The sequence below is a fragment of the Pongo pygmaeus genome, chromosome 14 (genome assembly GCF_028885625.2).
Source record: "Pongo pygmaeus isolate AG05252 chromosome 14, NHGRI_mPonPyg2-v2.0_pri, whole genome shotgun sequence".
In the NCBI taxonomy this organism is placed as follows: Eukaryota; Metazoa; Chordata; class Mammalia; order Primates; family Hominidae; genus Pongo; species Pongo pygmaeus.
The window spans coordinates 47,893,512-47,920,323 of record NC_072387.2 but is presented as its reverse complement, the minus strand read 5'-3'; the positions used below and the strand labels follow the sequence as shown (position 1 = coordinate 47,920,323).

The window sequence follows — 26,812 nt, the reverse complement described above, 5'->3', positions numbered from 1 at the left end:
TTTCAGCCAGAATATATAAAATATAAAACAGAAAGAAGCCGCTTTTTATCATTAGTGGCTCTGTTGTCAAATAGTCACTCCTGAGAGCTGTGGACATTTATAGAATGCTGTTGCCCTTGTACTAAGAAATCGAGACTGAAATAATTTTTTTGTTCTTTCTGGTTTTGTTGTTGCGTTGCAATTGTTTTATGTCACAGTTATTGATTATTCATTGCAGTCATTAATGATACCTGTCTCTTTTTATTCTCTCACTTCTAATTTGTGTCCTTTCTAAAGATCATAAATCATTTTAAAATCATACTATGAAGGAACAATCTTCAGTCCTTTTTTCTGAGGATTTTGTATCTTTTTTGATGTTGTTGTTGTTGTTGTTGAGACGGAGTCTCACTCTGTTGCCAGGCTGGAGTGCAGTGGCTTGATCTTGGCTCACTGCAACCTCTGCCTTTCAGGTTCAAGAGATTCTCCTGCCTCAGCCTCCCGAGTTGCTGGGACTACAGGTGTGCGCCACCAGACCCAGCTAATTTTTGTATATTTAGTAAAGACAGGGTTTCATCATGGTGGCCAAGATGGTCTTGATCTCTTGACCTCGTTATCTGCCCGCCTCAACCTCCCAAAGTGCTGAGGTTACAGGCGTGAGCCACCATGCCCAGCCTGTATTTTTTTTTTCCTCTGTCGCCCACTGCAACCTTTGCCTCCTGGGCTCAAATGATTCTCCTGCCTCGCCTTCCCAAATAGTTGGGATTACAGGTATGCACAACAATGCCCGGCTAATTTTTGTAATTCTTAGTAGAGACAGGGTTTCACCATGATGGCCAGGCTGGTCTCGAACTCCTGGCCTCAAGTGAGTGACCACCCGCCTCGGCTTCCCAAAGTGCTGGGGTTACAGGCATGAGCCACCATGCCCGGCTGGATTTTATATCTTTGAAGCATTGATGTTTATATGTTCTGGCTAGTAGTTTTTAACTTCCTGATTTGGGGTCATGTTTTGGATAGGTGGAGATGTTATTAATACTTAATTGATATCTGGCTAAGTAAGCTACTTTGGGTTAGCAACTGGATGTTTTGATGACACTGGTAGAAGAGTTAAATGTTATGGTAACCTTTGATCTTCAGACTGATTTTAACTTAAGGTCTCCAGACCGTTTAAGTGGCTCATAGTCCATCAATAGGCTTCAGAGAAATTGAGAATCTACTGAAATGCTTTGCAATTTTCATAGGCTTTTGGACATGTGCTTTTTTCTGGAGAGAATATTCATAGCTTTTGTTATTATTCAAATGGATTCCTGACACCTGAAGACTTAGAACCTATAGTAAACAACATTCGGAAGTCTTACATGGGAAAGCTTAGAGATCTGAACTCTAGACCTCACCTCCCAACAATCCTCAAATTCCCCCAGAAAGCTAGAACACAGTTGAACCCCTTTGACTTGATTTCATTATCTAAGAAAGTATTTGTTAAGGGATATTATACAGAAATGCACCTCTGCTTACAAGAAGCATTATGCAAATAAATACTCCCATACAACAGTTCCTTTTTATTTTTATTTTTAAAGACATTTTTGTCTTTTTTATTATTTCAATTTTTATTTTAGATTCAGGGGATACATGTTCAGGATTGTTACATGGATATATTGTGTAACACTGAGGTTTGGGGTACAAATGATACCATCATCCAGGTAGGGAACATAGTACCCCATATGTAGTTTTTCAGTCCTTACCCCTCCTTTTTGCCTCACTCTAGTGATCCCCTGTGTCTGTTGTTCCCATGTTTATATCCATGCCATGCACCAGTTCTAATTCCAAATCACATCTGTGAAAATCATTGTTCAGCCTTCCTAGTGAATTGAATATGCTTCCACTTAAGATCTTAGCCAGTTTCATTAGTGCCGCTGTTGGAGATGGTTCTTCACAGATCTCTTGTGTGTTAGCACAACTTGTCAGCACAGACACTCTATTCTGAACTATCATTTCAAAGATGTTTGTGTAGTAAACAGTCTTGGAAGTAGAGCAGAGGACAGGTGTGTTTAGTGTCCATTATAATAAAAATAATGCCTTTCTCTGGGGTAAATAAAGATTGGGCAGATTTTATTGCAGTCCTTTATAAAAGATTCATGTTCCCTTAGTTTGGGTTCCTCAACTGTGACACAAACCCACTATGTTTGCTGCATTCATCTGGGCTGTTTTGCATCAGCCCCTGTGAGGAGAGGGCAACAAAGGGAGTGGACATAAACATGAAGCTCACGCTGCCTGCTGTGCTGTGAGTAATACAGTCCTTTATCTCTGATCCAGGAGTCTCCTCTCTTTTGCCAGCATCCACAAAATTGTGATAGTATAACTTGTTACATTGCAAATAGAGTAAAATATCAAACCCTTCACAGTTCTTAAGACTACTGTTACAATGCCTATAGTTCCTTGAAAAATACTTCATCATAGACAGTGATATATGCGTATTATTTAAGGGAAACCACAACTCAAGTGCATATTCCAGACTGGATACTCATGGGTGCTAGTACAAGTGGTTCTGTTATTCATATCTTCACTAACACTGGAAGCTTTACTAATTAGCACAGCAATAATCAAAATGGACTTTTATTGGTAGAATTAGATCTTATTAAATAGCATGATGAATATTAAAAATGGACTTTCATTGGTAAAATTAAAAATACTCAAGATTGTGGATTGGTAGAATCCACATAAATGGTTAGAGACACTCCCTATTTTTGCTTACAAGGATTTAAGCGTCCATCCAGTCATAGTGTTATCACTCTAAGTCTGAGTGATATTCAAAATATTTAATAATCAATATGTCATAGGCTATGAAAAATGTGAGCTAAAACAAGTACTGGCCACATGCAGAGGCTCCCATGGGGCCCTCCTTTGCCAGGCATTAGCTCTTTGGTTTCTGGGATGTGAGGCAAGGATTCCCTAGGGTTTTCAAGGGAAGAAAGGGTTTTGGAAGAACTTGGGGCAGTGGCTGTTTACCTACAGACAGAGGTACATATTTTAGTATTTTGATACCCAGTACAGCCTTACTGATGCATTCCATCTGTGCCCTCACTATTCTTAGGAATGGTATCCATGGCTTGATCATCCCTAAAGTGTTCAGTTTCTAGTCTCTGGTTTGGCAGATTTCTGGTTGTTTGTTGCCAAAGGGAACAGAATCCTGCCATGGAACCTTGCTGCATCTTCCCTAGTGGTTTATTCAAGAAGTTGGTCGTCCAAATACCTAAAAAGAGAGCTAGGACTTAACTAGCTCCCAGGTCAGTTTGATATTTTGTGCCTGCTTTTTGATGGCTATTTGTTGAATAAGTGTCTGTATGTGTAGGAGGATTTGTTCTGAGACTTGCTTTCATTATAAATTGGAAATGAGATTGTGGAAGAGTATCTTACCATGTCTCACACTTTTTCAACAGATTGTAATTTACCAAAAAGAGTCTCAAGGCTATGCTTGCCCAAATTGAATGAGGTTCATTCCCAAGAGCTACCGTACAAGCAAAAAGGGATCATCAAGGAAAACCTTTTAGATTGAGGGCAGCTAACAAACATCAAAGCAGTGCTTGCTGCAGTTCCGTTCCGGTTCTGTAGGTATGTAACTGGATACCTAGAGAGTATATTCAGAGACTGCTTGGTGGCCAATGGAAGTATGACAGGTACAGACAGGGAGGGCAGATAAATAACATCACGAGGAAATGCAGCACCTCTTCACATGCGTTTTATAGGAAAATGGCTGCAGCCGTAGTTCACATGGAGGAGGAGTAATTAGAGACAGACTGGTTCTTTTCACACTCTCTTCTGAGCAGTCCATAAGTCAGAGGAGCTGGATTTCAGGTATTTCCAGCCTTCATAAATAGCAGCTACAGACAGAAACTGAAGGATAATCTTTATCACCATACACTAAATAAAGACCGATTGGTTGTCTTAGCCACCCCCACTTGGAGATCAGATTCTGTGTCAGTTCACAGTGTGAACACAAAGGCCACCACTATACATTGAGCCAACATGTTTGCTTTATCATCTTAACAGTACATTATCTCTACGGAAGCTTTTAGGATGGATTCAGTGCTAAAAAGCAAAGATTGATAACAGCTGTGCTAGCAGATACTCAGCTGACCAGACAAGACAAAAGGTAAACCATTTTTTGTGTGAAAGTGGCACAAATGTGTATGTTAAGAAAACTATATTGGGTCGGGGGGTTGAAGGGTGCAGCAAACCACCATAGCACATGTATACCTGTGCAACAAATCTGCACGTTCTACACGTGTATCCCACAACTTAAAGTTAATAAAAAAAAAAAAAAAGAAAGAAAGAAAAAAAGAAAAGAAAAGAAAGAAAACTATCCACCAGGCCACAGAACAGAGGTCCATTTGACTGGTGTGATCATAAGAATTCAGAAGCCGTTCCACTCGTCCTGCTGAAATGTGGTTATGTTTCTGGAGGAGCCAGGGTATTTCTGTTTCTTTTGCCATTTCTCCGCATTGGGGGAATGCTAAATAGGCAGAGCATCTGCCACCCTTTCCATGGCATGTGCTTCCTACTGCCATGATTTCAGGATGGGGTGACACAAGGCCTTGACTCAGTGGAATTTAGGAGGAAGGACCCTGGATGGATCTGGTGGAAGGAAAAATAATTAGTTTTGGGTGATATGAAAGGGAAACCCCACAGGACTCTATATAAGAGGGGAAGTGCAGAGAGTTTGCTCCTGTGCAGCCATACCCAGCAACATCACCTGGACATCTAGTTCTCAGATCTTCCAGGGCCGGTTTCTCTGATTGGCCCATCTCTACTCTCTTCCCTGCCGCGTAACCCTGCCCCTTTTGTTTTAGATCGATCTCGTTTCCACAAGTAGTTTACTTATATTGACATGAAGTACAGTCACGCACTACATAATGATGTTTCAGTCAATGATGGATCGCATGTGTGATGGTGGACCCACCAGATTAGGATGGAGCTACGTAATGGAGTAGGCTATACCATGTAGGTTTGTGTAAGTATACTCTATGATGTTTGCACAATGACAAAATCACCTAATAATGCATTAGCAGAGTGTATCTCCATTGTTAAGCAATATGTGTCCCAATGTATATATATATCCCAGCGGCCTGGTTTATTGATGAAAAAGTTGTTTTTTTCCCACAACTTTATAGCTTTTTGTTCTGGGGATGTGAAATTAAAAGGGCAGGCAGGTAATTATGTGGTATAAGTACCCAGAGTCAGGACTGCATTTTTGGATAAGAATAACCCAGCATCACCGTCCTGCTTTAGACTGGGAGCCAGGAAATTATAAATTATAAACAAAGAATAGGACTCAGCTACTGAAGAGAACACATTCAAGAGACATGGGAAAGCCCTGTCGGTGTCTTCGGCAGCAGTGTTCTCATTGGGAAAGTACAGAGAATGGCTTACATCAGGGGTTGGCAAACTATGGGCCAAATCTAGTCTGCATGTTTTTGTAAATAAAATTTTATGGGAACACTGCCATGCTCATGTGTTTATTTGGTGACCGTGGTTGTTTTTGAACTACAATATTTACTATCTGGCTTCTTTCAGAATAAGGTTGCCAACCTATGACCTAAATGATCCTTCTCCTAGGTCCCTCTGTCTCTAGAATCTGTGATGCTGTGATGCTCTGGGTGGCAGAAGTGACAAGGATAAAGTCAAAAGGATGCAGAAACAGAGGGGTGATACACTGGCTTTTGACAAGGCTTGAATTTAAAAGAGGCTCTGTCCTGTTCAGGTCTAATCCCTTTCCTCTAATCCCTGCCTCCCATCCCTTCTGCCTTCCTGTCTTGCCAGGAGCACTCACAGCTGGAGCTGCCTGGGGATGACTTTGATTGCACAAATAGTCTTTCTCTTTGGAAGACAGGCTTTGCTTGTATAAAATCCTTCAAATGTATCAGCTGGAAAAACCCCTTTTTTCAGTGGGAAATATTGTTCCCCACATCGAATATATAACCACTTTACCTTGCCAAGCTGGGGAAATTTTGTGGAGGAAAATGGGCTCTGTGCCCCGATGTGTGTCCCTCGTCCTCTGGGCTGCTCCTGCTGGAGAAGATGGATGACACTGTGTTCCTTCCCCGCTGGACACAGGTCCTGCACACTTATCCATCTCCTGAATTGTCTCACAGGAACATTGTATGATTCGTGCTGGGGTGTCATCTTTATTTAACTGATTCAGTTTGTAGGTTGTTTGCTCAGTTGGGTATGGTTGGCAGGAATGGGATGAAGTTTTGTGTTAGATGGGATGTGGCCAGAGGGCAGGAACCAACTGAGCTGCCTCACCGTGTGCTGTGCTTAACAGAGCTACATGGAGTGTAAGAAGGTCATTGAGTATTTTCATGAGGAAAATTACAGAATAAAAATGGCCATTATGCAGGTGTCTCATTTTGCATATCATATGGTCAATATGTTTATTGATTTCTTGCTCCTTAAACTTACAAAAGTCCCCACTGATTTTGTATATACTTATACATACACATACACCCATTGTATTAGTCCGTTCTCACACTGCTATAAAGAACTACCTGAGACTGGGTAATTTATAAAGAAAAAAGGTTTAATTGGTGCACAGTTCCACAGGCTGTGGAGGAAGCATGGCAGGGGAGGCCTCAGGAAACTTACAGTCATGGCAGAAGGCAAAGGGGAACCAGGCACGTCTTACCTGGCCAGAACAGGAGGAGGAGAGAAAAAGCGGGCGGTGTTACACTCTTTTAAACAACCAGATCTCGTGACAACTCACTCACTATCATAAGAACAGCAAGGACGAAGCCCACCTCCGTGATCCAGTCACCTCCCACCGGGGGCCCTCCTCCAACACTGGGGATTATGGTTTGACATGAGATTTGAGCAGGGACAAAAATCCAAACCATGTCACATAGATATTTTCAAATTCTTGTTTATATTTGTGTAATTTTGATTTTGGAGTAATTTTAGATATATAGAAAAGCTACAGAATAATACAAAGAAGTCCTATATTCCTTTCACCTGGATTCCCTTAATGTTTGATTTCGTCACACTGGCTTTATCAATCCCTGCCTTCCTCCTGCCCTTTTCCCTCCTTTTGAGACATGCTGCCCTCCCAACTGTAGATACCTAAGTGAGTAATTCCTAACAATAACATTCTCTTATCTGGCAATACAATTACCAAATTAGGAAATTAACATTGATAAAATGCTGTTATCTAATCTACAGACCTTATACTGATATATTTTACATACAGAATTATTAATAAAAGAAATGGAACTCATTTCCTTGTGCTGGGTATTGTTTGTCATGGACTTTCTTTATGCTTACGGTGTGCGACTTGCAAAATATAACAAATGAAAAGCATATTTAAAATCTTAAGAGGCTCAAGGGCCAGGCGCGGTGGCTCATGCCTGTAATCCCAGCACTTTGGAAGGCCGAGGCGGGTGGATCACAAGGTCAAGAGATCGAGACCATCCTGGCCAACATGGTGAAACCCCATCTCTACTAAAAATACAAAAATTAGCCGGGTGTCATGGCATGTGCCTGTAGTCCCAGCTACTTGGGAGACTGAGGCAGGAGAATCACATGAACCTGGGAGGTGGAGGTTGCAGTGAGCCAAGATCACACCACTGCACTCCAGCCTTGTGACAGAGTGAGACTCCATCTCAAAATAAAAAAATAAAAAATAAAAATCTTCAGAGGCTCAAAATTTGAAAGGAAAAAAGTTGCTTTCTTCACTAACTTCATTCTGATGTTAGAAATTGTTAAGATTTCAGAAAAGCATTAATAGTGACAGCATTAGTAATAATAATGATGGCTAGCAATGTCTTCCATCCTCTGCTGTATAATTTGGGCTCAGCACTGCTGACCCTTGTGTCAAGTCTAGCTACTGGTCAGTGTGTCCTGCCCTTTCACCGATTTGAGCAGCTGTGCAAGTATGAGATCTCAGATAGGTATCTTCTGGTAAATTCTTGTGTTGTTGATGGCCAGCACCATTTCTTTGGGGGACAATAACTGGTACTAATAAATGGTCACAAACCTGTTATTTTCTTTTGCCCACAGTCTCTTACCTTGAAAGTGGAGCTAAAACATTTGTGGGGGCGGGCAAGAGAGACCCAACAGAGCAAATGAAAACTATGGCTCTTCAGCAAAATTTTTGTGGGAATCCAGAAGGGAAACTTACACCATTGAATATAAAAGAATGCATTTGTAATTCAGAAAGGTTTTTTTTTTTTTTTTTTTCTTTTGTCCCCTTACAATCTGAGGCCCATATAACGTGCTGCTATTTGAGCTTAGTGTTTGAACAGCTGGTCATTGCCTCTAATGCATGTCTCTGTAGAGCTCTTTCCTTACTCCTCCTACTCCAGCTACAGAATGGATTAACCTACACTGGATAAAATTGACAAGGCTGATATATATTTTCCCATCAAAATTCACCCCTAACATATTTCCTTAGACATAGTGCTGTTCTGTTATGAGCTCTTTGCAGATACACATTTTATCTTTTCTAGAGCATAAATCTCTGCCCCCTTTGACATGCATGGTTATGGAGAGCGCTTAATGCCATAGCTTGAGTGTGTCAGTTCTTACTGATGAACACATCTACATTTTATCTTCTGGTTAGCTCTGTGGGAAAAGTAGGGCAAACAAAAAAGATGAAGGGAGTCTTTTAAAAAATGTCTTGGCCGGGCACGGTGGCTCATGCCTGTATCCCAGCACTTTGGGAGGCTGAGGCAGGCGGATCACAAGGTCAGAAGATCGAGACCATCCTGGCTAACACAGTGAAACCCCGTCTCTACTAAAAATACAAAAAATTAGCCGGGTGTGGTGGCGGGTGCCTGTAATCCCAGCTACTCTGGAGGCTGAGGCAGGAGATTGGTGTGAACCCGGGAGGCAGAGCTTGCAGTGAGCCGAGATCGTACCACTGCACTCCAACCTGGGCGACAGAGCGAGACTCTGCCTCAAAAAAAAAAAAAAAATGAAACAAAATCCTATCTCCTCTTTTTGTTGAAGTGGCTCCAATACTCTAAGCTAGAACATCATACATCGAGGCACACTGTGTGCTTTGGGGAAAGGTGTCATCCAACTTTTTTTTTTCTTTTTTTAAAATTATTATTATTATACTTTAAGTTTTAGGGTACATGTGCACAATGTGCAGGTTAGTTACATATGTATACATGTGCCATGCTGGTGTGCTGCACCCATTAACTCGCCATTTAGCATTAGGTATATCTCCTAATGCTATCCCTCCCCCCTCCCCCCACCCCACAACAGTCCCCAGAGTGTGATGTTCCCCTTCCTGTGTCCATGTGTTTTCATTGTTCAATTCCCATCTATGAGTGAGAACATGCGGTGTTTGGTTTTTTGTCCTTGCGATAGTTTACTGAGAATGATGATTTCCAATTTCATCCATGTCCCTACAAAAGACATGAACTCATCATTTTTTATGGCTGCATAGTATTCCATGGTGTATATGTGCCACATTTTCTTAATCCAGTCTATCATTGTTGGACATTTGGGTTGGTTCCAAGTCTTTGCTATTGTGAATAGTGCTGCAATAAACATACGCGTGCATGTGTCTTTATAGCAGCATGATTTATAGTCCTTTGGGTATATACCCAGTAATGGGATGGCTGGGTCAAATGGCATTTCTGGTTCTAGATCCCTGAGGAATTGCATCCAACTTTTAAGAGAGTCCAGATCCTACCATTCAGTCCTCTAAATCTGATAATAAATAACAGAACAGGTCAAAAGAGCCTTGTATGTTAGAGTCACATTAGAGAGCAGAGCTGCAGGGTTTTTTTCTTTTTCAATGTTTATTTTAGATTCTGGGGATACATGTGCAGGTTTGTTACAGAGGTATATTGTGTGATGCAGAGGTTTGGAGTATGATTGAATCTGTCACTGAAGAAGTGAGCATAGCACCCAACAGGTAGATTTTCAACCTTTGTCCTACCTCCTTCTCCTTGTATTCCCCAATATCTGTTGTTCCCATATGTACATGTTTATCCAGTATTTTGCCCCCATTTATAAATGAGAACATGTGGTATTGCTTTTCTGTTTCTGCATTAATTTGCTTAGGAAAATGGCCTTTATGTTGATTTTTTTTATGGCCACGTAGTATTCCATGGGGTATTTGTATATTTTCTTTACCCAATCCACCATGGATGGGCACGTGCCTTTGCTATTGTGAATAGCGCTGCAGTGATCAATACAGGTGCATGTGTCTTCTTGGTAGAACAATTTATTTTGGGCATATACCTAGCAGTGAGATTGTTGAATTGAATGGTACTTCAACTCTTAGTTCTTTGAGAAATCCCTAGACTGCTCTCTACAGTGCCTGAACTAATTTACATTCCCACCAGCAGGGTATAATTTCCCTTTTCTTCACAGTCCTGCCAACACCTATGTTTTTAGGTGTTTTGTTTTGTTTTGGAGACAGAGTCTCGCTCTGTTACCAAGGCTGGAGTGCCATGGTGTGATCTCGGCTCACTGAAACCTCCGCCTCCCGGGTTCAAGTGATTCTCCTGCCTCAGCCTCCCGAGTAGCTGGGATTACAGGCGCCTGCCCTGCTAATTTTGTATTTTTAGTAGAGACAGGGTTTCCCCATGTTGGCCAGGCTGTTCTTGAACTCCTGACCTTGTGATCCACCCGCCTCAGTCTCCCAAAGTGCTAGGATTACAGGCGCGAGCCACCGCGCCCAGCCTGTTTTTTCACTTTTTAACAAAAGCCATTCTGACTGGTGTGAGATGGTATCTTGTGGTTTTGACTTGAATTTTCTGATGATTAGTGATGATGAGCATTTTTTCTTTCACATGTTTATTGGCCGCTTGTATATCTTCTCGTGAGAAGTTTCTGTTCATGTCCTTTGCCCACTTATTAATGTGGTTATTTGGTTTTTCCTTGATGAATTGTTTAAGTTTCTTACAGATTCTGGATATTAGGCCTTCGTCAGATGCATAGTTTGTGAATATTTTCTCCCATTCTGTAGGTTGTCTGTTTACTCCATTGATCATTTCTCTTGTTATGCAAAACCTCTTTAGTTTAATAAGGTCCCACTTGTTTTTTTTTTTAATTACAATTGTTTTTGAGGACTTAGCCACAAATTCTTTACCCACACCTATGTTAAAAGGGTGTTCACTAGGTTTTCATCTATACTTTTTATAGTTTGAGGTCTTACATCTAAATCTTTAATCTCTCGAGTAATTTTTGCATATGCTCTAAGGAAGGTGTCCACTTTTATTCCTCTGCATATGGATAGCCAGTTATACCAGCACCATTTATCCAATAGGGAATCGTTTCCCCTTTGCTTACTTTTGTTTACTTTGCCAAAGATCAGATGGTTGTAGGTGTGCAGTTTTATTTCTAGGTTCTCTATTCTGTTCCATTGGTCTATGTGTCTGTTTTTGTACCAGTACCATGCTGTTTTGGTTTTTGTAAATTTGTTGTATAGCTGAAGTCAGGTAATGTGATGCCTCCAGCTTTATTCCTTTTTGCTTAGGATTGCTTTGGTTATTCGGGCTCTTTTTTGGTTCCATACGAATTTTAGAATTTTTTTTCTAATTCTGTGAACAACGATGTTAGTAGTTGATAGGTTGCTTTGAGCAGTATCTACCAGCCTACAAAGTTGGTAGATTGCTTTGAGCAGCATGGTTATTTTAATGATAATGGTATTAATTGTTGGTAGCTTTTTAAGTTTCTGATTTCTTCCAATTTATGAGCATGGAATGTTTTTCCATTTGTTTGTGTCATCGATGATTTCTTTCAACAGTATTTTGTAGTTCTTTTTGTAGAAATCTTTCACTTCTTGGTTACATGTATTCCTAGGTATTTTATCTTTTTGTGGCTATTGTAAATGAGATCGCATTCTTGACTTGGCTCTCAACTTGAATATGATTGGTGTATAAAAATGCTACTGATTTTTGTGCATTGATTTTGTATCCTGAACCTTTACTGAAGTAATTGAAGAGTACCAGGAAGCTTTTGACAGAATCTTAAGGGTTTTCTAGGTATAGAATCATATCACCAGCAAAGAGAGATAGTTTGACTTATACTTTTTTTATTTGGATGCCATTTGTTACTTTCTCTTGCCTGGTTGCTCTGGCTAGGGAGCCCAGTACTAGGTTGAATAGGAGTGGTGAAAGTTGGCATCTTTGTCTTGTTCCAGTTCTCAAGGGGAATGCTTCCAGGTTTTGCCCATTGAGTATGATGTTGGCTGTGGGTTTGTCATAGACGGCTCTTTTTATTTTGAGGTATGTTCCTTTGATGCCTAGTTTGTTGAGGGTTTTATCATGCATTAGAATTGGTACAAAACTCTTCTTTGAATGTCTGGTAGAATTTGACTGTACATCCATTTGGTACGAGGCTTTTTTGATTGGTAGCTTTTTACTTTTTTTATTTTGTTTTATTTTATTTATTTTTTGTTTGAGACAGGCTGTGGCTCTGTTGCCCAGGCTGGAGTGCAGTGGCACCATCTCGGCTCACTGCTACCTCCACCTCCCAGGTTCAAGCCATCCTCTCACCTCAGCCTCCCTAGTAGTTGGGACTATAGGTTCATGCAACCACACCCAGCTACTTTTTATATTTTTTAATAGAGATGGGGTTTCACCATGTTGCCCAAGGTGGTCTCGAACTTCTGAGCTCAAGTGATCTGCCAGCCTTGGCCTTCCAAAGTGCTGGAATTACAGGTGCAAGCTACCATGCCCAGCCTGATTGGTAGCTTTTTAAGTTTCTGATTCAATTTCAGAACTCATTATTGGTCTGTTCAGGGTTCAATTTCTTCCTTGTTTAATCTTGAGAAGTTGTATGTTTCCAGGAATTTACCTATTTCCTCTAGATTATTGACTTTGTGTGCATAGAGATGTTCAAAATAGTTTGTGAGAGTCTTTCGTATTTCTGTGGGATTGGTTATAATAATGTCATCTTTGTCAATTCTGATTGTGCTGTTTTGGATCCTCTCGCTTTTTCTTTGTTAATCTAGCTAGCAGTCTATCTATCATGTGTATCCTTCCAAAGAACCAAGTTTTGGTTTGATTGATCTTTTGTATGAATTTTTACATCTCCATTTTGTTTAGTTCTGCTGTGATTTATTTGTTTTCTTATGTTTGCTTTGGTGTTAGTTTTTTCTTGTTTTTCTGGTCCCACAGATGTGATGTTAGATTATTAACTTGAGATCTTTCTAACTTCTTGATGTAGGCATTTTGCACTATAAAGTGTCCTCTCAACACTTCTTTTGCTGCATCTCAGATATTTTGATACGTTGTGTCTCTGTTTTCATTGATTTAAAAGGATTTTTTAAATTTCTGCCTTAATTTCATTGTTTATGCAAAAGTTATTCAGGAGTAAGTTAATTTTCATGTAATTATGTGGTTTTGAGAGATCTTCATGGTATCAATTTCTATTTTTATTTCAGTGTGGTCAGAGAATGTGCTTGGTATGATTTTACTTTTTAAAAATTTATTGAGACATGCTTTATCGCTGAACATGTGGTCAATCTTAGCGTATATTCCTTGCACAGATGAAAATAATGTGCATTAAGTGGATTATTCTGTAGGTGTCTGTTAGGTCTAATTGGTCATGTTGAGTTTAAATCCAGAATTTCTTTTTTGGTTTTCTGCCTTAATGATCTGCCTAACACTGTCAGTGGGATCTTGAAACCCCCCACTATTTTTGTGCAGCTGTCTAAATCTTTTCATGGGTTTAGAAGTGCTTCTTCTATGAATCTAGGTGCTCTAATGTGGATGTTTATACACTTAGGATAGTTAAGTCTTCTTGTTGAATTGAACCCTTTATCATTATGTAATGCCCTTCTTTGTCCTTGTTCACTGTGGTTGGTTCGAAGTCCATTTTATTCGGTATAAGAATAGCAACCCCTGCTCTTTTTTGTTTTCCATTTGCACAATACATCTTTCTTCCTCCCTTTACTTTGAGCCCATGGTTGTTATTACATGTGAGATGGGTCTCTTGAAGACAGCAGATGGCTGGGTCTTATTTGTTTTACCCAACTTGCCACTCTGTACCTTCTAAGTGGGGCATTTGTACCATTTACATTCAAGGTTTATATTGATATGGGAGGTTTTGATCATGTTATCATGTTGTTAGCTGGTTGTTTTATACTTGATTGTGTGATTATTTTATAGGATATGTGTGCTAGGTACTTAAGTGTGTTTTAGTGGTATCAGGTACTACTCTTTCATTTCCATGTTTAGAGGAAGGACATCTGGTAAGGCTGGTCTGATGGTAATGAATTTCTTTAGCATTTGCTTCACTAAGAAGGATTTTATTTCTCCTTTGCTTGTGAAGCTTAGTTTGGCTAGAATGAAATTCTTGGTTGGAATTTGTTTCCTTTAAGGTTACTGAAAATAGGCCCCTAATCTCTCCTGGCTTGTAAGTTTTCTGCTAAGAAATCTGCTGTTAGCCTGATGAGGCTCCTTTTGTAAGTGACCTGACCCTTTTATGTAATGGCCTTTAAGATTTTTTTCTTTCATGTCAACCTTGGAGAGTCTGATCACTATGCATCTAGTATGGTACCTTGCTGGGGTTCTTAGAATTTTTTGAATTTGAACGTCAACCTCCCTACTGAGATTGTGGAAATTTTCATAGACTATATCCTCAACTGTGTTTTCCAAATTGCTTACTCTCTCTCCTTCTTTCTCAGAAATGCCAATGAGTCGTAGGTTTGGCCTCTTTCCATAGTCCCATATTTCTCAAAGGTTTTGTTCATTCTTTTTCATCCTTTTTCTTTATTTTTGCCTGAATGAGTTGATTCATCAGACTGGTCTTTGAGCTCTGATTCTTTCCTCAGCTTGGTCTATTCTGTTATTAATGCTTCCAACTGTATTATGAAATTCGTTCAGTGAATTTTTCAATTTCACAAGTTCAGTTTCGTTCTTTCTTAAAATGGCCGTGTCTTCTTTCAACTCTTGGATTATTTTACTGGTTTCCTTGGGTTGGATTTTAACTTTCTGCTGAATCTTGTTGAACTTCTTTCCCATCCATATTCTGAATTCTATGTCTGTTATTTGAGCCATTTCAATCTGGTTAGCAGCCATTTCCAGAGAGCTAATACAGTCATTTGGAAGTAAGGAGACCCTCTGACTTTCTGAATTGCCAGAGTTCTTGCCTGATTATTTTTCATCTGAGAGGGCTGGTGTTCTTTTATCTTTTTGAAATTGCTGTTGCTTGGGTGGGGCTTTTTGTTTTTTATATTCTTTATTTATCTGAGGGTTTGACTGTGGTGTATGTCATGTGTAGTCAATTGGCTTCTTCTGGGTGCTTTCAGAGGCCCAAGGCTCTGTGCAGGATCTTTATTTGTGGCTAGATTCCTGCGCTTCACCAGTGATGTGTGGTGAAAGAATTTTTGTTTGGTGTTGTAATTCAGGCTGCAATCCAGTGGATGGTGCATACATGTAAGGGCTGGCAGATAGGTTCTTACTCAGTGGCACAATTCTTTCATATTTCAGTGCATTCACAGCAGCAGTGGAGAGCTGCAGTTCTTGAGAGGAAATACTGGTCCCTCCCCCTGCAGTGCTGCTCTGGTGACTTAGGAGGCATCAAGATGGCCTCCTGGGATATTTTGAAAATAGACTCAATGCATGGGATTTGGGAGATTCTACCATTACACACACCTTCTCACTACCTATTCTTTTGGGGAATACTGTGCAGGGAGCACTATTCCTATTATATGCATGTGTGCAGCACCGCATCCCCAGGGCACATCCATTAGGAAGCCCACAGAATGCAAAATAAATAGACGCCTTGGAGTTGTGTACAGGACAGCTCTGACAATCAATATGAGTTTATACTTTCTGTAATAAACAGACATAAATAAACAAGTAGTTTTTTTGTTTGTTTGTTTGTTTTTTGCTCTGTTGCCCAGGCTGGAGTTCAGTGGCACGATCTCGGCTCACCGCAACCTCCGCCTCCCGGATTCAAGAGATTCTGCCGCCTCAGCCTCCCTAGTAGCTGGGACTACAGGCGCATGCCACCATGCCCAGCTAATTTTTTTTCTTTTTTTAGTAGAGACTGGGTTTCACCATGTTAGCCAGGATGGTCTTGATCTCCTGACCTCGTGATCCGCCCGCCTCGGCCTCTCAAAGTGCTGGGATTACAGGCATGAGCCACCGTGCCTGGCTGCAAAGTAGCTTTTAAAAAGCACCACACCCCACAAACATTCTTCTCTCAGCCATTTTACTTCTACATTTTCTGCCCACCAACCAAGTTTGGGTGGTCTTCTCTTTACAGGCACATGACAAATCATTTTTACTACTTGTCTCATTAAAAGTTTATTTAGGATCAGGCATGGTGGCTCATGCCTGTAATCTCAGCACTTTGGGAGGCTGGTGGATTATCTGAGGTCAGGAGTTCAAGACCAGCCAGGCCAACATGGTGAAACCCCGTCATCTCTACTAAAAATACAAATATTAGCTGGGCATGGTGGCACACACCTGTAATCCCAGCTACTTGGGAGGCTGAGGCAGGAGAATACCTTGAACCCGGGAGGAAGCAGAGGTTGCAGAAAGTGCCATTGCACTCCAGCCTGGGAGACAGAGTGAGACTCTGTCTCAAAAAAAAAATATATATATATGCATATATATGTGTGTGTGTGTGTGTATATATAAATGTTTTCCCTCTTTCCATTGATCCTTCAACCTTCCTGCCTTCATTATTAATACAGCAACAAGGATACAATCTAATATGCCTGCTTCTTTTTTACCCAAACTTTACATTTAAATATTAACATGTTAAAATTTTCAAAATATCACAGATAAAAGATATTCTGCCTGGATAAATGAAGTCAGTCAGCTTATCATATCCTGACTTAGGCACTATGGCTACAAGGCATTATGGGTGCTCAGCAGTGACCTTGTGGGGAAAGAGAAGTAAATGGGGATCCCATGGAGCTCAAGTTCAAGAAAAGGCACTGTAAACATGGAGGTTTTGTGATAAATGGCATGCAGTCAGAGGGCAGGAACTGCCTGAGTTACAGTGTCCTGTGCTGTGCTTTCCAGAGCAATACAGTACACAGTGGAGGGTGCTACCATGGAGTCTCTGGGTGAAAGTTAGGATGGTGTGGTGGCACCAGCCAAACTTCTGAGGGTTCATAGGCAGACAGCAGCTCTGGAGTGGAACTAAAGTGTACCCAGGAGCTGAAGCCCTTAATCAGCTAGGGCTCATACAGAGTCAAGGTAGGGTCAAAACATTCAGTCTGGAACCATTTCTAGAGGCAGTTTCTCCTGCAGGTAGCATTAGTTATCTGTTCCTCAAGCAAGCTTGTTTTAGACATCACATTTCCACATCCTTAAAGAAGATGCATTGCCAAAGGTGCCAAGTGTGGTTTCATTGGCTCAGGAATTGGGGCTGTCAAGTCTTTGCAAGGTGCAGACCTTTAGCAATTGAAACCATGCTATTGAACATGGGCATTGTCAAAGAAAAACTTTGGCTGAATTAAATTTAAAGGAGTTTAATTGAGCAATGAACAATTCGCAAATCAGGCAGTCCCCCTGTATCACAACAGATTCAGAGAGACTAGAGGGGTGCCTCATGGTCAGTACAAATTTACAGACAAAAAAGGAACATAACATACAAAAATCAGAAATGAGGTACAGAAACAACTGGATTGGGTACAGTTTGGTGTTTGCTTTATTTGAATATAGTTTGAACACTCAGCAGTATATGAGTGGTTGAACTATGGCTGCTGGGACTGGCGAAGACTCAGCAATTATTACGGGTGCATACTCCTAAGTTAGGTTTTCAATCTTGTCTGCCTATTAAGCTAGGTTATAGTTCATTCACAAGGACTCAAATATAGAAGTACAGAGTTATTCCCAGGCCATATTTAGTTCACTTTAACAGCATGTAGTCTTCTAAGAAGACTGGCAAATTGAAGGGGTAAGGTAAAATATGTTTTATTTTTTTTCTCGGGCATATAAGTGCCAAGACAAGTACTATTTAACAAGTGAGAAAAACGCATTTGATTAAGATCTTTTTTATACATTATCTGAGCACAGGAAAAAACTCTGGAATCAGTTTGACCCAAGTTCCAAGTTCAAGCTTTGTTATTTATTTGAGATAATGGGTAAGTTACTTATCCTTCAGTTTCTGCATCTTCAAAGTGAGAATAATGTTGGAAAGTGTAAACAGATCAAGGATCCTAGACAAAAATGATTAAAGGAGAGACCCCTTTGTAACTTGTAGCCCTTCACTTGCTGTCTATATATGACAGCTGTTATATGACTATTAATTTTGTATTTCTATTCTTAGCACAAGTATAATGTCTGATATCCATTCATGCCACAAATGTGTATCGGTTGTTGCAATCTGGTCATCGTACTGAGTGCCCAAATAGAACATTGAAATAAGCAGACAGTCACACTTGGTAGGCTCCAAAATGTTAATTGAACAAATTAATGAAAAGGCAGAGGTTAAACTCCAGTGTCCTTAAAAGATGAAAAGATCACCAGAATTCCATTGTTATATGTCATAAGACTGGATTCTTTGTACCTCTCTTTCTGTCTCTATCATTTCCAAAAGCTATACTAAAAACTAATTTGAGCCACCCTAAGAAGTCAGCAATATCCCTCCCTACCCCTATCTCTACTTTGGGGCTGCCCTGGAATTCCGCCACAGTCGTTTTCTGTTGACTTGGCAGGTGGCTATGGTATGCTGCTTTCTGTCCCATTAACCTCTATTTTATCTGTCAAGAATAGTATTCCCCATTGTTGAAAGCAGTAATTTGCCAACCAAGCAAACTTGGAGTCCTGTTTGATGGAGCATTAAGGAGAGCAAAAGGGAAAGTTTAAACAGATTTCCTTCTCTAATTTCCTGAAAGGATCACAGACAAAACTTGCCCTCTGGAAAAATGCTTTCTGTTTGCATTATAATAACAAGCATTTATTGCCACGACAGGGGTAGAGAGAGGCTATGGAAGAATGGCCCTGTATTTCCTGGTTTTATTTAGTTTCATTACTGCTCATGAAAAGTATGCAGAAACACTTTTTTTCTATGACTGTAAAACATGGTGCTAATTTCTTGTTATTGAGCACATAGGTTTTAACAATAGGATCATGCTCAGAGAGAAAAATCTATTTTTCCTTTTCCTTTGGAGAAGTTCAAAGTGACAAGCCTGTGCCTGGTAAACCCTTAATCTCTCACAGAATTCTGGATGTTTTGCTTTCACATTTATAGTTTTATGAAAAAAAAATCCCGTTGTATCTGGTTTATTTCATTGAACTGAATTTCTACAAAACTTGTGTAATATACAAGGAATGTTTCAGAATAATACAGCTGATGTGAGTGATATGAACTGGAAAGTAAGCTTCATGAGAGCAAAGACTGTCTGTATTGTTCCCTGCTGCATTTCCAGCTCCTATAACATAGCAAAACAGGTAGCAGGAGCTTAAGATTTATTTGTGACTGTTAAACACCTCATATTCCTATCCAACAATACAAATGACAATTTCAAAGAGGGAATTTTCAGGCTTCAAGCTCTCGAACTCTAGAGGTGGTCATACCCAAACCCATCCCTTGCTTTACACCCAGAATGGGATCTGTCTCTTACTTGAGCAATACTTTAGCAAGACCCAAATCTGTCTGCATTTCTCCATTACATTTCCCATCCCCTCACTCCAAGCATACTGTTCCCTGGCCCCCCGCATTCACGCTTGGCTCACTCCTGAACATCTGCAGGTCTTGGCTTAGATCTCACTTCTAATTTAAGGCTCTCTTTCACTGACCTGACCGCACTACATAGATCACTTGCAATATGCTGCCTTCACATCCTGGATTTTTTCTTCAAAGCACATATCACAATTATCAGTATAGAAATGTCTCAGTATTGCTTAATGCTTATTTCCTTGACTAGAAAATAAGCTTCTTAATAGCAGGAATTATATCTATATTATTCCCAACAAAGCTCCCAGTACCCAGTGATTCATTCATAGTTGGAGCTGGCACTCACTGAATGTTTGTTGAATCAATGAATAAATTGAGAGAGGGAGCGAGGAAAGGAAAAAGGAAGGGAAGAAGAAAATCAAGAATCAGGGTCGGATGACAGTGTTTTTTCAGATTTGCTTAAATTCTATTGACACACCTTACTCTAACTAGACTGATCTTGACCATTTTTCCTCAAAAGACATGTATGCATATGTACTTTTGTATATTTTTTGAGGCTAGTTTGATTGGCTGGCTGTATCTCAATATAATTTGTAATACTAGAACAAATTCATATTAAATCACTTTTTGATTTAATAATTATTTTAAAAATTACTTAGTAAATGAAAAAGCCTTCATGTCTTAAATGAAGGACTCTTTTCCTCTTAAATCACATTGAACATTAACAGCTCATTTTGGACCTTAACCAGTTGTTGAATTTTAATCCCAAATTTTGTAAATCATACACACAAACTTGCATATATGTCTGATTGGTGGCTGTATTTTCTTATATCCTCAAACATTTTCTGCTATTATGGTACACTCTTTAAAGATCTTTGCTTAATTTTCTGCCAGTTTTCATCTGATAGACATTTAGCCTGATGCGTTAACTACCTGTTTTATGACATGAACAAGAATGGATCCAGATAACAATGACTAGAAATTACAATCACACCAGAGCAAGACAAGGATTTGCCCTAGGAAGAGGGTAGTGTGGGGAGAGTGGGAGAGAGCTGGTGCTGAAAACTCTGCTCTGCCTCTTTCATGGGATAGCAGGGCTTGGGTAGGTGGGTGGGGTGGCTTAGCTTCTGACAATGGTAGAAGCTTACAGATCCCTTGACAAAGAAAAGCAAGAAAGTCTTTGTTCATTCACTCCTTAGATCTGGTTCCCCAGAGTGGATCCTGAGATGAGGATTTGAGTTCAAGTGATTGAGGAAATGTGCCAAGGAAAAAACAGTGGGGAAGTGGAAAAGCAAGGTAGGGAAGGGGTAAACACCCAGCAGGGTGCAGTTTGTCATGAGGGTTCAGCCTCAGCCTGAACTCACAGTGCTGGGAACATTCATTATCATTACACTGCAGACTTTGTTCCACCTGGAGGGAAGAAAGCGAGGTGTGCACACTCCAGTACAAGTCCATTGCTGGCTGTGGGTCACAGCAGGGGGCACTTCAGCTGTCAGAGAGCTGGGACAGAGTAATGCCAGTCACTCATGGGTCCTCTGAAGAGCATTGCAAATATAAGCTGTTAGGAGCAAAACACAAACAGAAGCTGGAGATTGAGAGTCCAGAACCAGCAAAGGGCCACAGAGGAACTGGCTGGAGAATCTACAGCATTGGCTGTAGCTCCCCTGCCACTTATGAGACCCTGAAGCTTAAACTTCTGCTATTTTATTGACTTCTCTGCCAAAAACAAAAGCAAAACCAATATTATCCTCTCTCTCATCGTCCTCTGATAGCCAACCCTTTACTAGCTTCTTTTTCCATCTTTGTTTAATAAATGTGTCTACTGTCACATATACTGTTTTCAAATAATTAGCCTCAGCAACTTTTTCTTAAGTGCCAAATAATTAATAAAGAATTATATACTCTACTTTTCATGTTAGGTCATGGAACGAACTATGTATAGGTCAATACATTATTAATAATGAACAATTGATTGTATTCTGTATTATGAGCCCAGTGCTAAACAGATGGACCACAAATTTTGCCGACTCTTTGAAATGTTCTAAACTATTGGCCATCTCTTCTCTACCTATTAATTCTCCCTCCTAGATGTATTTAATCCAGCTAAAGAATGATTCAAAATGGAGATTATTCCCAAGACTCACAACCACATTAGTTCATGGTTGTCAGCAAATCTGACCTGTGAAGGAGGACTCGGTTACCCATGAAAAATGCTTATTCTATCTGTATTAATGGAGGTCATTGTGCCAGTGAGACCTACTCAGAGGTGGAGAGGTGATCTTTCAGAATCTGTTACCCCGTTAAATTTAACACACTCTCTAGATGAGGCCGGAAATACATACTTGGTTTGGGAAGTTCTCTCCAAAATTTCAGTGCCAAAACAGGACAAGAGTTACTCTTAAAATAAAATGCTAGACATACTGTTTTTCAGGTATTAGCTGCCTGCCTGGTTTGCTTCCTTTCTGCTTTTCTTTTACCTTGCCTTTCATTCAACAATTATTTATTGAGTGCTTACCATAGGCCTGGCATTTCCACGATCTGGAAGTAGAATTTCTGGGTGGAAGGAATTGTAAGTGTGAAGCTCTCCTGTCAGCAACAAGGCTGATGTGCTCCAGAAAAAGTGGTCAGTGTGGCCAGAGACAAGACACAGGAGAGAGTGGTCATGAAGTCTGAGAGGTCAGCAGACATTTAAGCCCTCATAGACTACAGGAAGGACATCGATTTTTGAGAATTCATTAAAGGGGCTTTTTTTTTTTTTTTTTTTTTTTTTTTTGAGACAGAGTTTTATTCTGCCATCCAGGCTGGAGTGCAGTGGTGCAATCTTGGCCCACTACAACCTCCGCCTCCCGGGTTCAAGTGATTCTTATGTGTGGGCCACTTGCACTAATTTGCTCTGTGTGCTTGATGTCTGTGTGCTTAGGTAATGGCCTAAGAACTTTTAAGATGTGGAGGCTCTTGATCAAATTCGCCCGGCTAATTTTTGGATTTTTAGTAGAGATGGAGTTTCACCATGTCGGCAAGGCCGGTCTTGAACTCCTGACCTCAAGTGATCCAGCCGCCTTGGCCTCCCAAAGTGCTGGGTCATTACAGGGTTTTAAGTAAGAGCGTGGCTTGATCTGATTGATTTTTAAAAAGACAGCTACCTACCTTATTGTTGGTGATGATATAAGTAGAAGCAGAGAGACAAGAAAGCAATGACAGCAGATGAGACTGCCTGGGGGATGATCGGGCCTTTGAGAAGGGGCAGGACACAGGATAGATATGGGGGAGAGTGGCAGAGGACTTGCTACTTATTAAGGAGAAGTCCTGGAGCAGGTTATTAAACTTTCCTTGGCCTCAGTCTTCCCGTCTGAAAGATGAGAATGATACTCATGTATCTACCACATTGTGTTCCTATGAGAATTAAAGCATTAATATCTACTCCATGTAAAGCTCCATGACAATTTTGAGAAAATGGTAATCAATACACATTTGCTATTTTTTAATTATTCATTGGATGTGGAAAGGGAGAAATCAAGGATGACACCTAGGTTGAGGACTGAACAACATAGCTTGATGTCTGTGTGCTTAGGTAATGGCCTAAGAACTTTTAAGATGTGGAGGCTTTTGATCAAATTTTGCTGCTGTTGACTCATGGTGACCACAAGCCAATAACTCCCTTAGCTCTGTCTTGCCTTGCCTTTTTATCCGCCCATGGGGCACATGCTAACTACTTCTCCAGTAAATGTCCAGTGAAGATCCAAAGTTTAATTGCGCATTATACCTAACAGTCTTGGAAATTTTCAGCAGGGAAGTTATTAATTTTTCAGAAATGAACAAGGTAAAAGTGGCTGTGTTCCGCGGTGAGCAGGTCTATGCAAACCCCACCCAATAGGCTGAGAGGCTGAGAAAAGAGGTGAGGAAAGAGGCTGACAAGTCCAGTTTCTCAGAAAGAAATATTTAATAGGGACTTACAAACAGAAGCCATGCCTCTGGCAGCTGTGAGATGGTGGATCTTTGCACCTGCCCTCCAGAAAGCAGCCTTTACATAGCAAGCTTTTAGGGTACAGACAAGTGCAGCTGGTCACATCTCACACTTTCTTGCCAAAACTTGTGACCTCTAGGGAGATGAGATAAACGTCTTTATGAAAGGTTATCTATGCCATAGGCATTGTTTCTTTATGGGAGGTTATCTACGCTGTGGGAACACCTCGGTATGCAGGAGTCAAACACTGGTCGTCATTGAGGTTTCGCCTCAAGATGGTGTCATTCTTGCCAAGCAACAGGCTGTTTTCCTGCAGACTGACTTGTGAAAAGAAGGGATGTGATTTTCTTTTCTTTTCTTTTTTTTTTTTTTTTTTGAGACGGAGTCTCGCTCCCTGACCCAGGCTGGAGTGCACTGGTGTGATCTCAGCTCACTGCAACCTCCACCTTCCGAGTTCAAGTGATTCTCCTGCTTCAGCCTCCTGAGTAGTTGGGATTACAGGCAGCCACCACCATGCCTGGCTAATATTTGTATTTTTAGTAGAGATGGGGTTTTGCCATGTTGGTCAGGCTGGTTTCAAACTCCTGACTGCAGGTGATCTTCCTGCCTTGGTCTCCCAAAGTGCTGGGATTACAGTCATGAGCCACTGCGCCCGGCCCTGTGATTTTCAATCTATGTCTTTTATGTTCAGTGACTGTGAAATCCAAATGTCTTGGTGTTTATGTTTGTATCTAATGTAATGCAAAACAAGAACCAAAAGGAGGAACATGGTTGCTGTTGGAGCGTCATGTGATAAGATGGTAAGACCAGCTGAAAAATGAATTAGAATTGAAGCAGAAAGTACAGTGTCCAGTATAAGATATAGAGGCCTTCTTTGCTATGCACACAAAAAGAATAACCTGGATGTCATTAAGAAAAAGCTAAAGAATGCAGAAATCCATTCCATTAACCCATCTGGGGACACCGACCTATTCTTGGGATCTAGAACCTAGATTTGAGTCCTGGCTCACTTTATTCCAAATTATAAGCATATGACTATGGGTAAGTCACCAACTTCTTTAAATGCTGAGAAGCTTTTTTGTCAACCATGTTGAGCTAGTATTCCACCTTATAATGTTGATAAAATAATTGACAAAGATAATATAGATAAATAAATCTACTTATATATTTTTAATATTTTGGGTTTCTTATGACTATTAAGACTAATCCAACTCTGAGAAATCAGGAACCACTTGGATGCTTGTCATTATATTTTCATTTAAATGACACTTTATCTTCAAGATGACTGTTGATCCCAGAAGAATCTGGGAATTTTTGTTTTCTGATTCAGACAGTAGAGAGTAAGTCACTTGACGATTCCACATAAATGGCAGTATTCACCTTAGCATTAGCCATTATCCTTCAAATGGGTTGCCTCCTCAAAGTGGCCCTTTTGCAGAAGGATTGCATCAACATTTATATTTTTTCCCTAAAGTACTTTGTTACGCAGGTGAGCTTGGGTGATGTAAGTTACAATTAACTCCGTCATCTCCTATCCTGGTTGCTGCCATTCTTCTCTTTTTTGACCAGGGTGTGGATATTGGTGGAGGAGAATAGACTTCTCTTAGCCAGTGTGAGAGGTACACATTGAGATCCTTCTGAAATACATCCAGCCATTCTTGCTTTCTTCACTGTCAAGATAACTTTCAGCACATTATTATTCCGTTTAAGCGAAGATACCATATTCCTAAAGGGTGTTTCAGAACCCACACACTGGAAGCAATAAGAAAGCCTGCTGCAAAATCATCCTCATCTGTGACTTTCTTCTTTCCCCTTCCTCTGTCCCTAGGGAAGTGTGAAATCGGCTGGGCCTACTACTGCACGGGAGCAGGTGCCACTGCCGCCATGCTGCTGTGCACATGGCTGGCTTGTTTTTCAGGCAAGAAACAGAAGCACTACCCATACTGAGATGGAGCCACCAACAGCCGACAGAGGAGAAGACGGGCCAAAGGGGCTTGGAGAGGTCAAAACATCCACCTACCTTCAAAAGGTGGAATAGTAATTCTAATCCAATACAATGCTAATAAAATGAAACCCGATAAAATCAGGAACATGATATAGGAAGGAAGGATTATAGGAGATTTGTAGGGGGGGGTGGGGAAAGGGGAGTATAGAATGATGGAGAAAAATGGACCAAAGGCTAAAAATATTGCAGGGCATTGGGTGTTTCTATTCCACAGAGTATTGTTAATGTACAACACACACATACACAACAAATCTATATATACAAACAAGGGTTTGGGTTTTAGTTTTGTTTTGTTTTTTAAGGTGAGGACTCAGAAAATCAAAAGGGCTAGTAGAAACAGTGTTATGTTGGGAAGCAGGGTACCCCCAAAGATGTTCCCTGTAGGTCACGGCACTCCTGAAAGCACACAAGCACATACAGACATACTCATCCCCACACACGCCCATGCACAAACATGTGGATTATCGCACAGACTGTATGGGAGGTTTAGTGGTGCATTTCTCCTTTGTTTTCTTTTTAATATACATTTAAAATACAGTATTATCACTTTATAAAACATACATTAAGCCTAATAAATGGACCAATAAGCCAAACTATCAGTATTTTGTATATCCTGCATAAACTCTAATTTAGTTCCTCAACATATTTTCAGTGTTTATGCAGACCTTTAGAGTTAAGCCTTTGTATTTCCATGTTATTCAACAATATGCAATATTTCTCTGAGTAGCTTCTGCTATGATATTCTTATGAAGAAAAGGGGCAACTTTCTGTCCACTGTAGGAGAGAATTCAGCCGAAGATATGAGAGTAATGAGAGACATTTTCCAGTCGTTGGATCGTGTTTTCTTTTGTTCATTATTGTACTGTGCTGTACCACATTTATTTCTATATTCATTTTGTAAAAAATTTAAAAGTGCTATTTTGTTTGTATTTGAAAATCTCTGTGAATAAATTCTCTCTTTGATCAATAGCTAGATGAGTCATGGAGTGTTAATTCAGTCATCAGATTTGCTTCTTTAATTTTTCCAATGTAGCTCTTCAACTACTACAGTCCTGTAAAATTTCCTTTTCTCTTTTAAGGCCTCTCATTAATTCACTCACTAATCAACCAGGCACTGTTCTAGGCACAAGTGTATTAAAGATGAGTAAGACAGTTTCTGCTTTCAACGTGAATTCCTTGCAACCAGAATTCTAACTAACTTCCTGCATATTACATTTCAATCATAACCAAATTCTGAGGAGAGAAGAACTTCAGGTCTGTTTTGTATT

General features: G+C 40.3%; 1 protein-coding gene across 1 annotated transcript in view; it reads left to right on the top strand.

Annotated features, from left to right (window-relative positions):
- Positions 1-26,513, top strand: part of LHFPL6 (LHFPL tetraspan subfamily member 6) — a 257,485-nt gene extending 230,972 nt beyond the window's left edge. Inside the window, exon 3 of the mRNA XM_054445885.2 lies at positions 25,368-26,513. Within this exon, the coding sequence (XP_054301860.1) occupies positions 25,368-25,486 (119 nt within the window). The 3' untranslated portion in view covers positions 25,487-26,513. The remainder of the gene's footprint in view (positions 1-25,367) is intronic.
- Positions 26,514-26,812: the final 299 nt, after the last annotated feature.